This window comes from Hyla sarda, chromosome 8 (genome assembly GCF_029499605.1).
Source record: "Hyla sarda isolate aHylSar1 chromosome 8, aHylSar1.hap1, whole genome shotgun sequence".
NCBI lineage: Eukaryota > Metazoa > Chordata > Amphibia > Anura > Hylidae > Hyla > Hyla sarda.
Window position 1 is genome coordinate 190,991,312 of NC_079196.1, and position 15,208 is coordinate 191,006,519.

The 15,208-nt window shown below is 42.2% G+C and overlaps 1 protein-coding gene and 1 pseudogene across 4 annotated transcripts in view; one reads left to right on the forward strand and one right to left on the reverse strand.

The window, feature by feature from the left end:
- The window catches only part of PRKAR1B (protein kinase cAMP-dependent type I regulatory subunit beta), a 286,647-nt gene that overhangs the window by 207,663 nt on the left and 63,776 nt on the right, over positions 1-15,208 (reverse strand). For all 4 annotated transcript variants that reach the window (XM_056535925.1, XM_056535923.1, XM_056535921.1 and 1 more), the window contains one exon: positions 10,844-11,014. In XM_056535925.1, the coding sequence (XP_056391900.1) occupies positions 10,844-11,014 (171 nt within the window). The remainder of the gene's footprint in view (positions 1-10,843; positions 11,015-15,208) is intronic.
- Positions 11,893-11,993, forward strand: LOC130290147 (U6 spliceosomal RNA; annotated as a pseudogene).

Genomic DNA, 15,208 nt, shown 5'->3' on the forward strand with positions numbered 1-15,208 from the left:
ATGTTAGATCGCCGCGGTCCCGCTGCTGGGGACCCCGGGGATCGCCGCTGCGGCACCCCGCTATCATTACAGCACAGAGCGAGTTCACTCTGTGCGTAATGATGGGCGATACAGGGGCCGGAGCAGCGTGACGTCATGACTCCGCCCCTCATGACATCACGGCCCATCCCCTTAATGCAAGTCTATGGCAGGGGGCGTGACGACCGCCATGCCCCCTTCCCATAGACTTGTATTGACGGGGCGGGCCGTGACGTCACGAGGGGCGGAGCCGTGACGTAACGATGCTCCGGCCCCTGTATTGCCCGTCATTACGTGCAGAGCGATCTCGCTCTGTGCAGTAATGATAGCGGGGTGCCGCAGCAGCGATCCCCGGGGTCCCCAGCAGCGGGATCCCGGCGATCTGACATCTTATCCCCTATCCTTTGGATAGGGGATAAGATGTCTAGGGGCAGAGTACCCCTTTAAAGGTTCTCCAGACATTCTCCCACAGCAATTGTGAGTCATAAATGTGGAGCCCCCTACATGTGAGCTACCAGACAGTAGGGGGCACTGTTCTTATTTTAGCTTAGTAATGAGCCCCCTAGCTGCATAGGTTGTACATATAGGCCATCATTCACTTAGAAAATCGGGTTGTAAGTCTATCTTGCTTTCTTACCCAACTGCTTTTTTCCCCTGGTATTTACTATTATGTCGCATCCTGTTTGTCGCACGTGGGTTTTGTTGGTTTTGGTTTCCAACTCCTCTGAGTTGTCGGGAAAAAATCCACAACAATTCAACAAATTCGGGTTGGAAACCTTTATAAATACGTGGGAAAGCTCAGAAATGTCGGGTTACGTCCCTTTTTCGGGTTTGGGAGAATCCACATCGGGTCCGTCGGGAAAAAATGTTGCATCGTGTTGCAGACTGGCGCACGATGTCTGCGACATGGCGCAGACAAAGATGCGACAAAAAAAACCGACAAAAGAAGTCGGGTTTAGAATAGTAAATGAGGGCCATAGTATATTCCCTCCAGGATCTGAGCCCCGCACTGCTCTCTGGTAATGGGGAGAGAAATTCACTCTGGATGTAACAAGGTAAGTAAATCACCACATTGGAAAAGTTACCTGACAATTCGTGACTATTTGAACCTAAAAAAGGGGCAGTTTCCCTTGAGTCGTGACTGCGATAACAAAAGAACCACATGGAGGCATTTTACCTCAGTGCATATTAGGTCTGCAAAGCATCTGTAATGTTCAGTAGCCATTTAAGTGCATGTGAAGAATGCCGGGTGATGTTTATGCTCAGATGGATCATTTCTGTAGAAAATAGCTCCTATGAGTCAAAACCTTCTGTGTGGCCGCGGTGGTGGGAATAGCAGATTCCGCAGTAGAGAATTTCATCATGAACGCAGTTTATCATTTTACCAATAATTGTTTTCTTCATTGCTGGTTGTCATCTACTGTCATCTAGTAATACAGGGCTGATATCCCGCACTGATGAGACATTTAATTAACCCCTTTATGGCCCAGCAAAAAGACCCATAACTTTTTTATTTTTTGACTGACAAAGTTGTTTTAGGGCTTATTTTCTACGTGACGAGTTGCACTTTCCACTGATACACTGATCTCATACAATGTATTATGAAGCCAGAAAAAAATGATATGTAGGACAAAATGAAAAAAAAAAAATAAGGAATTGCACAATTTTGTAGGACGAGAATTTTTTTCATAGTTCAACATACGGTAAATCTGACATGCTATCTTTATTCTATGGGTCAGTACGATTCCAATGATACCAAACTTGAATAATTTTTGTTTTGTTTTATGGTAAAAAAAAAAAAAAATTTGAAATCTTGAAAAAGAATGTTCTCAGCCCTATAACTTTTTTTATTTTTGCACCTACGGAACTGTATTAAAGTTTGTTTTTTGCACAATGAGCTGTAGCTTTTAGGGTACGTTCCCACCTGGCGTATTTTGCTGCGTATTTGCTGCTGCGTATTCTCTAACCCACTGACTTCAATGGGAAATAAAATACGAAGCAAATACGCAGCAAAATACCTAGGTGGGAACGCTCCCTTAATGGTACCACATTTGTGTAGTTCTGGCTGTTTGATCACTTGTGGACACTGTGAGAGAGCACTGTGGACAAGACCAAGAGAAATTCAAAAAGAAAAGAATTTCCTCTGTAGCATACAGCTGCTAAAAAGTACTGGAAGGGTAAAGATTTTTTAATAGAAGTCATCTTCAAATCTGTTTAACATTCTGTCACCAGTTGAGTTAAAAAAAAAATGTCCAACTTTTTTATATTTTCATCCACAGACCCATATTATGGCTTGTTTTTTGCGTGAAAAATTTTACTTTGTAATAACATCACTTTTTTTACCATAAAATATACGGAGCAACCAAAAAAAAATATATTATTTATGTGGGGAAATTAAAAAGAAAACCGCAATTTAGCAAATTTTGGAAGGTTTTGATTTCATGCTGTACACTTTAATGTAAAAATGATGAATGTTTTCTTTATTCTGTGGGTCAATACCCATGTTATATAATTTCTATAATTGTGCCGCTTAAAAAAAAATCTCATACTACTTTAACAAAATGAGTATGCTTGAAATTGCCCTATTTTGCCCACCTATAACTTTGTCATTTTTTGGTATACGGGGCAGTATAAGGGCTCACTTTTTGTGCCATGATCTGTAGTCTTTATCGGTACTTTTGTTTATATATTTTTTTAATCATTTTTATTAGTTTTTTTTTTGGGAAGAAAATGTGACAAAAAAGAAGCAATTTTGGACTTTTTTTTGTTTTTAAGTTTACGCCATTACCATACGGTAAAATTAAGATTAAATTTTGATAGTTTGGACATTTAGGCACGTACCAATTTAGGGGATTTATATTTTTATTGGGGGAAGGGATTTTTGAAATTTTTTAGGACATTTTTTACTTACTTTTTTAGACTTTTTATGTCCCCATAGGGGACTATCTATAGCAATCATTTGATTGCTAATACTGTTCAGTGCTATGCATAGGCATAGCACTGATCAGTGTTATCGGCGATCTTCTGCTCTGGTCTGCTCGATCTCAGATCAGAGCCGAAGACCCCAGGAGATGGACGGAGGCAGGTGAGGGGACCTCTGGCCGCCATTATGGATGATCGGATCCCCACGGTAGCGCTGCAGGCGATCCGATCATCCATTTTAAGCAACGCACTGCCGTGATCTGTATTGATCATGACATCTGAGGGGTTAATGGCAGACATCAGCCTGATCGCTGATGTCTGCCATTACCAGCAGTTCCCTGCCTGCTGATAGCAGCCGGGACCTTCCGTACATGACGTGAGCACCGTTCCGGTGCTCGCGCTCATGTTCATATTGTAGATATTAATGGTGCGGGAAGTCCCACCGCATCATGACGTACATTTACATCAGATGTCGGTAAGGGGTTAAAAAGTACCTGTCGCCATATAAACTTTTCTAAACTAACTCAGGCTTTGTTCCCTAACTACTCCTAACACTCCTCCCACCCTCAAAAAAAATGTCTGAACTTTAAAAAGCTGTGTATCTTGCTCACAAAGTGCAATCTCCCAGCAGGAGAAAGTGGGCGTTTCCAAGCAGGCATGACATCACTGAAGCCTGCTGGGAGACCACTTCCACCCTCACATCTTTGCAGTGCTGTGATGAATAGAATGCCTCAAGCTCTGTGCATGTTTCAATGAGGCTCTATGCATGTTTCAGGGAGGCTCTGTGCAGCTGTCAGTGAGGCTCTGTGCAGCTGTCAGTGAGGCTCTGTGCAAAGAAGCACTTCCTGAGTCTGGACTCCTGCCGGGCCGTGAGGACACCAAACTCACTGTATTAATTGTGGCAGGGAACAGAACGAAGCCACCTAGTGGCTGTTTTTCTATTACATTTTAAACATATTTATGTTGATAATTTTAAAAGCAAGTAAATGGCAAAGTGTCTGCTAATTACACAAGGAACACTATAGTAAAAGTTTTATTTGGTGACAGGTTCTCTTTAAGCAATCACAGAGCCAATGAAGACCTCGGGCTTCCCTAGCAACCCATAGCCCCTATGGCTATGGGACCACTAGACACCAGGGAATAATGGCATTTAAAGGGGCACTCCATTGGAAAAAAAATTTTTAGCAACTGGTGTCAGAAAGTTAAACAGATTTGTAATTTACTACTATTTAAAAATCGTAATCCTTCCAGTACTTATCAGCTGCTGTATGCTTTTATTTTTACATTTCTTTTCTGTCTGACCACAGTGCTCTCTGCTAACACCTTTGTCCATTTTAGGAATTGTCCAGAGTAGAAGCAAATCCCCATAGCAACCTATCCTGTCCCTGACATGGACAGAGATGTCAGCAGAGAGCACTGTGGTCAGACAGAAAAGAAATTCAAAAAGAAAAGAACTTCCTGTGGAGAATGCAGCAGCCGACAAGTACTGGAAGGATTACGATTTTTAAATAGTAGTAAATTACAAATCTGTTTAACTTTCTGACACCAGTTGATTAAAATTTTTTTTTTTTCCAATGGAGTATCCCTTTAAATGTAACTATTTCCTGGTGTCTAGTGGTCCCATAGCCATAGGGGCTATGGGTTGCTAGGGAAGCCGGGGGTCTTCATTGGCTCTGTGATTGCTTAAAGAGAACCTGTCACCAAATAAAACTTTTACTATAGTGTTCCTTGTGTAATTAGCAGACACTTTGCCATTTACTTGCTTTTAAAATTATCAACATAAATATGTTTAAAATGTAATAGAAAAACAGCCACTAGGTGGCTTCGTTCTGTTCCCTGCCACAATTAATACAGTGAGAAGTAAATAACAAATGTGTTTAACTTTCTGGCACCAGTTGATAACATTTTTTTTTTCCAGTGGAGTACCCCTTTAATGTTTAAATGCCGTGATCTGTATAGATCACAGTATTTAATCAGTTAAATGACTGACATCGAAGCAATCTACGATGTCCGTCATTAACAGCAGATGTCCGCTGCTTCCCAGTTATGGCAACGACCCGACCCATGGGCCCGTGTCATGTCCGCTCACCTGACCCATGACGTACATGTATCTAAGTACCTCTTGTATGGAGCCTTTTATTATTCTTTTGAACTGTGTCAGAGGTCACACCGTCCTCCTGCACCAGTGTTTCCCAACCAGGGTTCCTCACCATCACATGACGTCAAGTGGGAGGATGGCGCAATGCAACATTTTCAGAGACATAAGTCGATTAGGAAGTGACTCTTCCACTTGTACAGTATAGTGCAAGCAGAGAACCCTTTTAATAAATCCAGAATTGTTGGACATCTTATGGGTGTATTCACAAGTAAAGTATTGAAGCTGCAGATTTGAAGCTGTATCCAGTGACTTAGTTTACATTGAAATCTGCAGCATAAAATCTGCGGCTTCAAATCCTGCAAATCAAATATGAGCATGATACTGTATGTGTGAATAGACCCTAAGGGCACGTTCAAACTTACAGGATCCTGCGCAGATTTGATGCGCAGGATTTGTAGCTGCAGATTAGAAGCTGTGCTCATCTAGTTTACATTGAAATCTGCAGCAGAAAATCCTGCGCATCAAATCTGCGTACGTGTGAACGTATCCTAAAGAGGTATTCTGGTTTAAGCAAATAAAAAAATTTCATTTCATGAATAGTTCTAACATACATTCCCCCAAGGTTTTCAAGATCTCTGCTTGCTGTCATTCAATGGGAAACTTGTTTGCTACAGCAGTGCCTACCAACCAGTATGCATCCAGCTGTAGCAAAGCTTCAACTCCCAGCAAGCACAGACAGCCTTTTGTTTGCTTCTAGTGCAATGGTCCCCAAACAATGTGCCTCCAGCTGTTGCAAAACTACAACTCCCAGCATGCCCGGACAGCCTTCGTCAGTCCAAGCATGCTGGGAGTTGAAGTTTTGCAACAGCTGGATGCACTCTGGTTGGGAAACACTGATAGCGTAATTTGACTTTTTTTTGAATATAGCAAAATGAAATGTACTGTAACAGAAATGCAGTGTGAATCCAGCCTTACCCTGACATTTCCACTTCGGTGTATGTATGGTACTAGTGTAAATCCTAGGACAAACACATGCTGTTTTGGGTTGTGTTAGACTCAGAATTTCTGCGGCGGCAACATCTGTGTGCACAATGCAGCAGAATCCAAATGAAAACAATGGGACTCTGCTGCAACGGAATTTCCAAGCACAATTTTTCTGCCGGATTCCGCTGAGAAATTCCATCATGTGAATATGGCCTTCTTGACTGAATTTCCTCAGTGGATCTGCGCCACCCAGAATCGGTGCTTATTCTGCACAGAATTTGCCTTCTAAATAAGGCCCGAAATTCAAAGTACCATTAATAATGGGCTTTTCCATGCAGATTCCGCCTGGAGATTGAACATGTTCATTTTTTCACGCAGAATCCAATTCCTTGTGTAATGTTCCGCTAAGGCCATTTTGCTGCGGAATTCACTGCCCATTATCTTCAATGGGGATTCCACTGTCTCTTTCACACTGCAGAATTTCAACGACGGAAAGTCCGCATTCCGGATTCCGTATAATTATAAGACATGTCTTAAAATTTCGCGGAAATCTGTTCAGAGCCGCAATTAAGTTAATGGGACTCTGAATTCGAAAGGAATCTGTGTTTTGAAAGCAGAGAAATTCTGCTGGGATTCCGCTTAAATTCTGCAAAACTGAAAAATCCGCAGTCTGCTTTTTTGAGCGGAATTTCAGCAGAATAATCGAAATTCCACCATGTGGACATTACCTAGGCAGTAGAATCCCAATGAAATCAATGGGAGGCTGCTGCAAGCGGATTCCGTTCCATACAGTGAAAGGAGCCTTCTTGTTGCATTGACTAATGTAACTCTTTACTAATCGGTCTTCACTTCTCCGAGCTCTTCCCTCTTCAATCTATTCTGAATGCAGTGGCCATGTTCATACCCACCACCCTCAGTGGGCCCTAAAACCGTATAATTTTAGGCAAGTTTTTCGAATCTACTGTTTTCCAACTAGTGCGCCTCCAGCTGTTGCAAAACTACAACTCCCAGCATGCCTGGACAGCCAAAGGCTGTCCAGGCATGCTGGGAGTTGTAATTTTGCAACAGCTGAAGGCACACTGCTTGAGAAAGACAACTGTAATCTGTCCCTATCCCTTCCTCTCCCCCTTCTATATTCTTCCTCAGAACCTGCTCCTTTCATCCTCTTGCACCAGTTCCCAATATGAGATACCTATACCCCCAGGGGTACCTAGCAGCTCCCCTGGGGGTATGCTGAAAAAAATCTTTAAAGGAAATATGTCACCATTGTCACCTGCACTAATCTGTCGGTACAGACAGGTAGTGCAGGTGACACTGATGACAACGGTACATACCTTGTATCGTTCTGTGCAGTCATTCTTTGGTAATCTTCTCCGGTATCTTCCGCTCCGGGCCCGGCTTGGAGCTTGGGCGGTGACGTCACTGCTGCTGTTCTCTAGCAGTGGAACTCAGCAGAGAACAGCAGCAGTGACGTCACTAAGCTCCGCCCATGCTCCAAGCCGGGCCCGGAGCGGAAGATACCGGAGAAGATAACCAAAGAATGACTGCACAGAACGATACAAGGTATGTACCGTTGTCATCAGTGTCACCTGCACTACCTGTCTGTACCGACAGGTTAGTGCAGGTGACACTGGTGACAGATTTCCTCTAATGGTTGCTACAGCCACTGGTCACTGCTTCAAAAACAGAGAGGAAGTGGGCAGTGACTGGTGGTACTTACGGAGAAGAAGGACAGCAGAGGACGGTGCGGGCATCACCTGTGGACTGTGGACCTACTGCTATGGGCCACAGAAGTAGGTCTGCGAAGCAGAGGAGCAGTAGAGCACCAAAGCAGTATATGACTATATGGAGGCGGTATAGGGACACACAACTATATGGAAGAAGAGAGGGGGCCTACAACTTTATGGAGGCATAGAGGGGGCCTATAAATATATGGGGGGAACAGAGGGGGCCTACTACTGTATGGAGGCATAGAGGGGTCCTAAAAATATCTGGAGGAACAGAGGGGGCCTATTACTGTATGGAGGCATAGAGGGGTCCTAAAAATATCTGGAGGAACAGAGGGGGCCTACTACTGTATGGAGGCGTAGAGGGGTCCTAAAAATATCTGGAGGAACAGATGGGGCCTACTACTGTATGGAGGCGTAGAGGGGGCCTATAAATATATGGAGGAACAGAGGGGGCCTACTACTATATGGAGGCATAGAGGGGGCCTATAAATATATGGAGGAACAGAGGGGGCCTACTACTGTATGGAGTATACTCTGTATTTGCCACAGCAGCGTGCACCCGTGTTTTAGGTAGTTGTGCTGGCTATTTTTCTTTTTCTTTTTCTTTTTTTGCAACTTAGGGGGAATTGCACCTTCTGTAGCCGTGCACCCCTCCCCCCTTTTAACAGGAGGTATTTTAATTTAAATTGATAATGGATCCAGCATGTCACCCAGTCAGAGGCTATTTGCCCAGCAAGAGGTGAGTGTTATGAGTGTTAGGCTCAGAATGTGTGTTAGGGTCCCATCCGAAATGAGGCCACCTCCGCGTGGGGACACGTTTTGATCAAAAAGTGCGCTAGGAGCCTCCATTTTTTGACCAAGTGTGCTGCTGCAATCTCCTTTTTTTGTATACTCTGTATTTGCCACAGCAGTGTGCACCCGTGTTTTAGGTAGTTGTGCTGGCTATTTTTCTTTTTCTTTTTGTTAATTTATAAATGTGTTTAACTTTCTGGCACCAGTTGATAAAAAAAAAAAAAAAAAAGTTTTCCACCGGAGTACCCCTTTAATGCACTTCATACACAGACGTACATCTTTACGTAAACCCTACCCAGTCATCCCCAGAAGTTGAATGGTGAGGATTCAACTGCTGGGAAAGCCACTGACCGAAAAATATGTGGCATATCCTATTACTATGTCAGAAATATTTGTGACAGGATAATTCCTGGTTGTCTGTCAAAGATTTTAGTCGTTCAGTTACCGTACTAGCTGGTGGGTATTAGTCATCTTCTGCTGAAATCAGACCTAATCATTTCAATGGGCACCTGCAATGGAAACTGGGCACTTACTCCCTTGGTGATAGCAGCCAAAAATACAGACTCAACATCGGCTCATTTCCTATTAAGCATGATGGAGAGCGACTGTGCATAGGATGGGGGTCAATGGAAATGGGATACAGGGGATACCGCTGATCAGCATTCAGTCCACCAGACTTCATATTGGTGATTTAGTCATTCCAGTCTTGGCATTCCCTTAAGAGCAGTGATATCCAAACTGTGGCCCTCAAGATCTTGCAAAACTACAGCTCCCAGCATGCCCGGACAGCCGTTGGCTGTCCGGGCATGCTGGGAGCTGTAGTTACAGCAACTACCTGCAATTGAGAAAGGGAGCTGTGACTCCCGAAACGCGTCTTGCTTTATTTATTATTTTCCTATGCTGTAAATAAATTATTTATTCTTCATCAATACCCACGACTTCAGGTTACTTCCTTGGGAGCGCCTCCGCAGCTTTTTTCTTATACCTCCGCTCATCTGTTTGTGTCACAGGTTTTACTGTCTCCTCATCTCCCCTGTACATCACAGTAATTACTGTCTCCTTATCTCCCCGTATTTGTTATTACTGTCCCCTCATCTCTCCCTGTGTGTCAAATATTAATGTCCCCTCATCTCTCCCTGTGTGTCAAATATTAATGTCCCCTCATCTCCTCCCTGTGTGTCAAATATTAATGTCCCCTCATCTCCCCCGTGTGTCTCAGTTATTATTATGGATCTGACAAACCATATCATACCTGTATCAAGCCCTACACCTATGTGAGCATGGTCATTCAATGACTTCAAGCAAAGGTCTTGAAAATATGACATAAGAGACAGCAGTATTCAGCAAACCGTCTATAGCAGTGTTTCCCAACCAGGGTGGCTCCAGCTGTTGCAAAACTACAACTCACAGCAGGCCCGGACAGCCATCGGCTGTCCGGGCTTGCTGGCAGTTGTAGTTTTGCAACAGCCGGAGGCATCCTGGTTGGGAAACACTGCCCTACAGGTAAAGAAGGCAATGGAGTAATTATGACAACTACTACATGTATGTCACTAAAGACAAATAGTTCCACCTGGAAGAGTCTGATACATGTCTATTTTCTGTCGGGCAAATATCTAACCAATAATCAGAATAAATTACTAAGAATGCCTGCTCACCGTGTTTTTGTCTTCGTTACAGTCCAATAAATTTAGCTGTATGCAAAAACGCAGTCAACTGCGCTCTTGTGTACAAAAAAAAAAATTATATTTCACAGTTGTTTATTTTTTCCGTTTTCTTTTTAAAACGGATGACAAACACAGCACCAATTTTTTTACATCCATTAACATATACGTTTGTCATTAAAAAGACAAAAACATATACGTTAAACAGAAACAAAAAAAACCTTGAGCACACGACAATTCTGTGTACATGCAGAACCAGTCTGTGATCCATGTGCCAATTCTGTGTACATGCAGAACCAGTCTGTGATCCATGTGCCAATTCTGTGTACATGCAGAACCAGTCTGTGATCCATGTGCCAATTCTGTGTACATGCAGAACCAGTCTGTGATCCATGTGCCAATTCTGTGTACACGCAGAACCAATCTGTGATCCATGTGCCAATTCTGTGTACACGCAGAACCAATCTGTGATCCATGTGCCAATTCTGTGTACACGCAGAACCAATCTGTGATCCATGTGCCAATTCTGTGTACATGCAGAACCAATCTGTGATCCATGTGCCGCTACGTGGTCTATGATATTCACCCTTTAGGTTAATCCTTATATTACTCCAGAACCATCTTTCTAAATCCATTACCTTTCTAACATAAGACACGGCATCTTCTTCTGTGTACACTTCAGCGCTGACTCCTCCTCTTCTGCGCCGGGCTTTGACCACGGGGTTCGGAGGCGGTGGAGAGATTTCGTCATCATGTGAGTCTGACTGGGAGTTTGACTTCTGCTGAGCCAAAATCTGTTTGCATTCTTCCTGTAAATACAGAATGACAGCGCTGTAAATGTACATCCCATTGTACCTATATAGTGGATATATGTCAGTATATACAAGAATATGCTAGGAAACGTAAATACTGAAGAGTGTACAAAAACACCCCTAGACCCCCCTGGTGATCTCAGGATCTCAGTCCAGTAAAACCATTGGGGGTTCAAGTATCTTTGCCGTACATGCATGTTGCTAAATAATCAAAATATGTCATTAGAGATATGAGTACATCACATTACAAATGTATATATATATAGATATATATATATATGTAAGTATACATATATTATATATATATATATATATATATATATATATATATATATACATACATACATACACAAAGTATATCAGAGTGACAGAGATAGTATATGTGAATAGGGGGCCTTAGACTATGTCATATTTCTATTATATAGCCCAAATATGGAGCACAGTGAAGAAGATGGTGACAAATCTCACAAATACTACAATCCCACAGCGCCTCTAGTGGACAAATAACACAATGCTTTCACAATAATTTATATAAAACAATGCAATCAATAATAGATGTAATTTTTCTAATTTATCTCATTTATTGTATATATCTAATATTGATCTAAAACAGCACAATTTAAAAAAAAATTATCACGAAAGTTTTTAAAAAGTTTAGAAAGTTTTACAGTATTGCCAGCTCAAAATTCTCTATAAATATATCTTGAGTTTTTTTTTTTCCTTCTAGTTATTTATTTATATATTTATTTTTAAGTCCATAAAGCTGTTTTGGGAAACTTGGGTGGCAAGTAATAGGGCCACCATTATAGCTCCTAGAAGTTTAGTTACCCATCTTTCCTAGACTCCTGAAGGGCAAATGCCCACTGTAAAGCCAATTGTAGGTGGTCATACACCTTTACTAAAATTGGAACGATACAGAGAAGATTAGCATGGCTCCTGAGCAAGGGTGACCCGAAAATGTGAGTTCCATATATAAAAAAAAAAAAATACAAAAAAAAAAAAGGAATATAAAAATTTTTTATTCGGTACGGTGCATAAAACAAACAGGGGGGCGCTGGACATGTACTATCTGAACGCACTGCATGTCCAGCGCCCGCTGTTTGTTTTATGCACCGAACCGAATAAAGAAGATTCTGCCAACTATACCGTGAGTGCCACCTGACTTCTTCTGCTGCATATTTCATTGAACTGTCTATACTCTGAATGGTGGAGCACCGTGGCTTAGCAGGATCTGTAGTTCCTTACACTATCATGGACTGTGCAGGTGTGTAGGAAGGCTGAAGTGGTGTCAGCGCCGGCTTTTTCTTTCTTTCTGTGCATCACAGGAGAACACCAAATCTGCTGCAGGACAGGTACCAATGTCATCCAACTAATGAAATGTTTTTCGTTTATGGGGTTGGCCAGGTTTCCATGATGGTGTCCGAAGCTACATGCTGCTCTAGTTTATCTGGCATTTTCAATGGAATCTGCGAGAACTGACACAGTAAACCTGGCTTAAAGTGGTACTCCGCTGTCATGCCCCCTCCCATAGACTTGCACTGAGGGGGTGGGGTGGGGTGTGACATCATGAGGGGGCTATGACATCACAAGCTCCTGGCATCGGCTCCAGCGTTCGGAACAGTTTGTTCCAAATGCTGAATAGTGGAGTACCCCCATTTTTTTTTCAACTGGTGCCAAAAAGTTAAACAGATTTGTAAATTACTTCTATTAAAAAATCTTAATCCTTCCAGTACTTATTAGCTGCTGAATACTACAGAGAAAATTATTTTTGTTTTGGAACACAGAGCTCTCTGCTGACATCACGAGCACAGTGCTCTCTGCTGACACCTATGTCCATTTTAAGAACTGTCCAGGTTAGGAGAAAATCCCCATAGCAGACATATGCTGCTCTGGACAGTTCCTAAAATGGACAGAGATGTCAGCAGAGAGCACTGTGTTCCAAAAAGAAAATAATTTCCTCTGTAGTATTCAGCAGCTAATAAGTACTGGAAGGATTAAGATTTTTAAGAGAAGTAATTTACAAGTCTGTTTAACTTTGTGGCACCAGTTGATTTAGAAAAAAAAAAAAGTTTTCCACCGGAGTACCCCTTTAATGTCCACTTTACACAGGCCCACTTCCAGCAGTGAAAGAGCGTTGATCCTAATGATCGGCATCTGTTTACAGAGGCTTCACAAGGCCTGATCAGTCACGTGGCCGGGCCACACAAATGATACAGAAATTGTGATCAAAATGATCATTATTGGCCACACATGACCGGTTTACACAGAGCAACGTGGGGCCGACGACAATGATTTTATAGGCCACACAAAAGATCCAATCAGTTGAGGAACAAAGCCCTTTTACACAAGCCGATTCCTGGAACAAGCTTTCCTAGGAACGCTCATTGACCCGATAAGGCTATATTCACATCTCGGAGTGTCCGCACGGAAACCCTCTGTGCGGACATTCCGGAAACCACTTTGCATTCTGTGCGGAGTCCGCAGAGAGAATGAACAGGTTTGTTCTTTGTGTGGACATGGAATTCGGAATTTCCATGCTGGAAAAATCTGGCACTGAAATTCCACCATGTGCACAGTGCAGCAGAATCTCTGCTGCAGCGGAAATTCCGTGCAGAATTCCAAGCGGAATTCTGCACGGAAATTCCGAGGTGCCTAACTGGTCTGTGTAAAAGGGCCTTTAGGCTCTGTTCACACCTGCTTCCTTGTTTCCATTTTTCTGCTCTGTCTTGGGAAAACAACAAAAACATTGGCAGCATTAGATTCCTAATATGCCATATGAGAAGAATAGTAGACGGCACTCACCAGGATAGTAGCTTCATATATCCTTCATTGTGCAGACATAGGTGCGGGGTCAGGCAGGTATACGAGCAGGAACGCCGAGGCGTTCCTGCTGGTATACCTGCCTGACACCGCACCTATATCTGCACAATAAAGGATATATGAAGCTACTATCCTGGTGAGTGCCGTCTACTATTCTTCTCATATGGCATATCGGTAGTCTCTTTACTGTCAGCAAGACTGAGCACCTATGCTTGCTTAAAGGGGTACTCAGGTGGATACTTTTTTTTTTTTTTTTTATGAACTGGTGACAGAAAGTTAAACAGATTTGTAAATTACTTCTATTAAAAAAAATCTTAATCCTTCCAGGACTTATTAGCTGCTGAATACTACAAAGGAAATTCTTTTCTTTTTGGAACACAAAGCTCTCTGCTGAATCACGAGCACAGTGCTCTCTGCTGACATCTCTGCCCATTTTAAGAACTGTCCAGGGTAGGAGAAAATCCCCATAGCAAAAATATGCTGCTCTGGACAGTTCCTAAAATGGACAGAGATGTCAGCAGAGAACACTGTGCTCGTGATGTCAGCAGAGAGCACTGTGTTCCAAAAAGAAAAGAATTTCCTCAGTAGTATGCAGCAGCTAATAAGTACTGGAAGGATTAAGATTTTTTAATAGAAGTAATTTACAAATCTGCTTAACTTTCTGGCACCAGTTGATTAAAAAAATAAAAAAAAAGTTTTCCACTGGAGTACCTCTTTAATGTTTCATGACTCAAATCAGCAGTGCCGGATTCTGTGCCTTTGTACTATATTGCATTAGATTCCTTACCTACCAGATACCGACTTTGCCCAATAGACCCCTCTGTCTTTAAAGGGGTACTCGGGTGAAAACCTTTTTTCTATTAAATCAACTGGTGGCAGAAAGTTAAACATATTTGTAAATTACTTCTATTAAAAAATCTTAATCCTTCCAGTACTTATTTATTAGCTGCTGAATGCTACAGAGGAAATTCCTTTCTTTTTGGAACACTGATGACATCACGAGCACAGTGCTCTCTACTGACATCTCTGTCCATTTTAGCAACCATGCATAGCAGATGTATGCTAAAGGCAGCATGGTGGCTCAGTGGTTAGCACTGCTGCCTTGCAGTGCTGCGGACTTGGGTTCAAATCCCACTAAGGACAACAATAAATAAAGCGTTATTATTATTATAATAACGTCAGCAGAGAGAACTGTGCTCGTGATGAGAGCATTCCAAAAAGAAAAGAATTTCCTCTGTAGTATTCAGCAGCTAATAAGTACAGGAAGGATTAAGATTTTTTTTATAGAAGTAATTTACAAATATGTTTAACTTTCTGCCACCAGTTGATTTAAAAGAAAAAAGGTTTTCACCGGAGTACCCCTTTAATGGG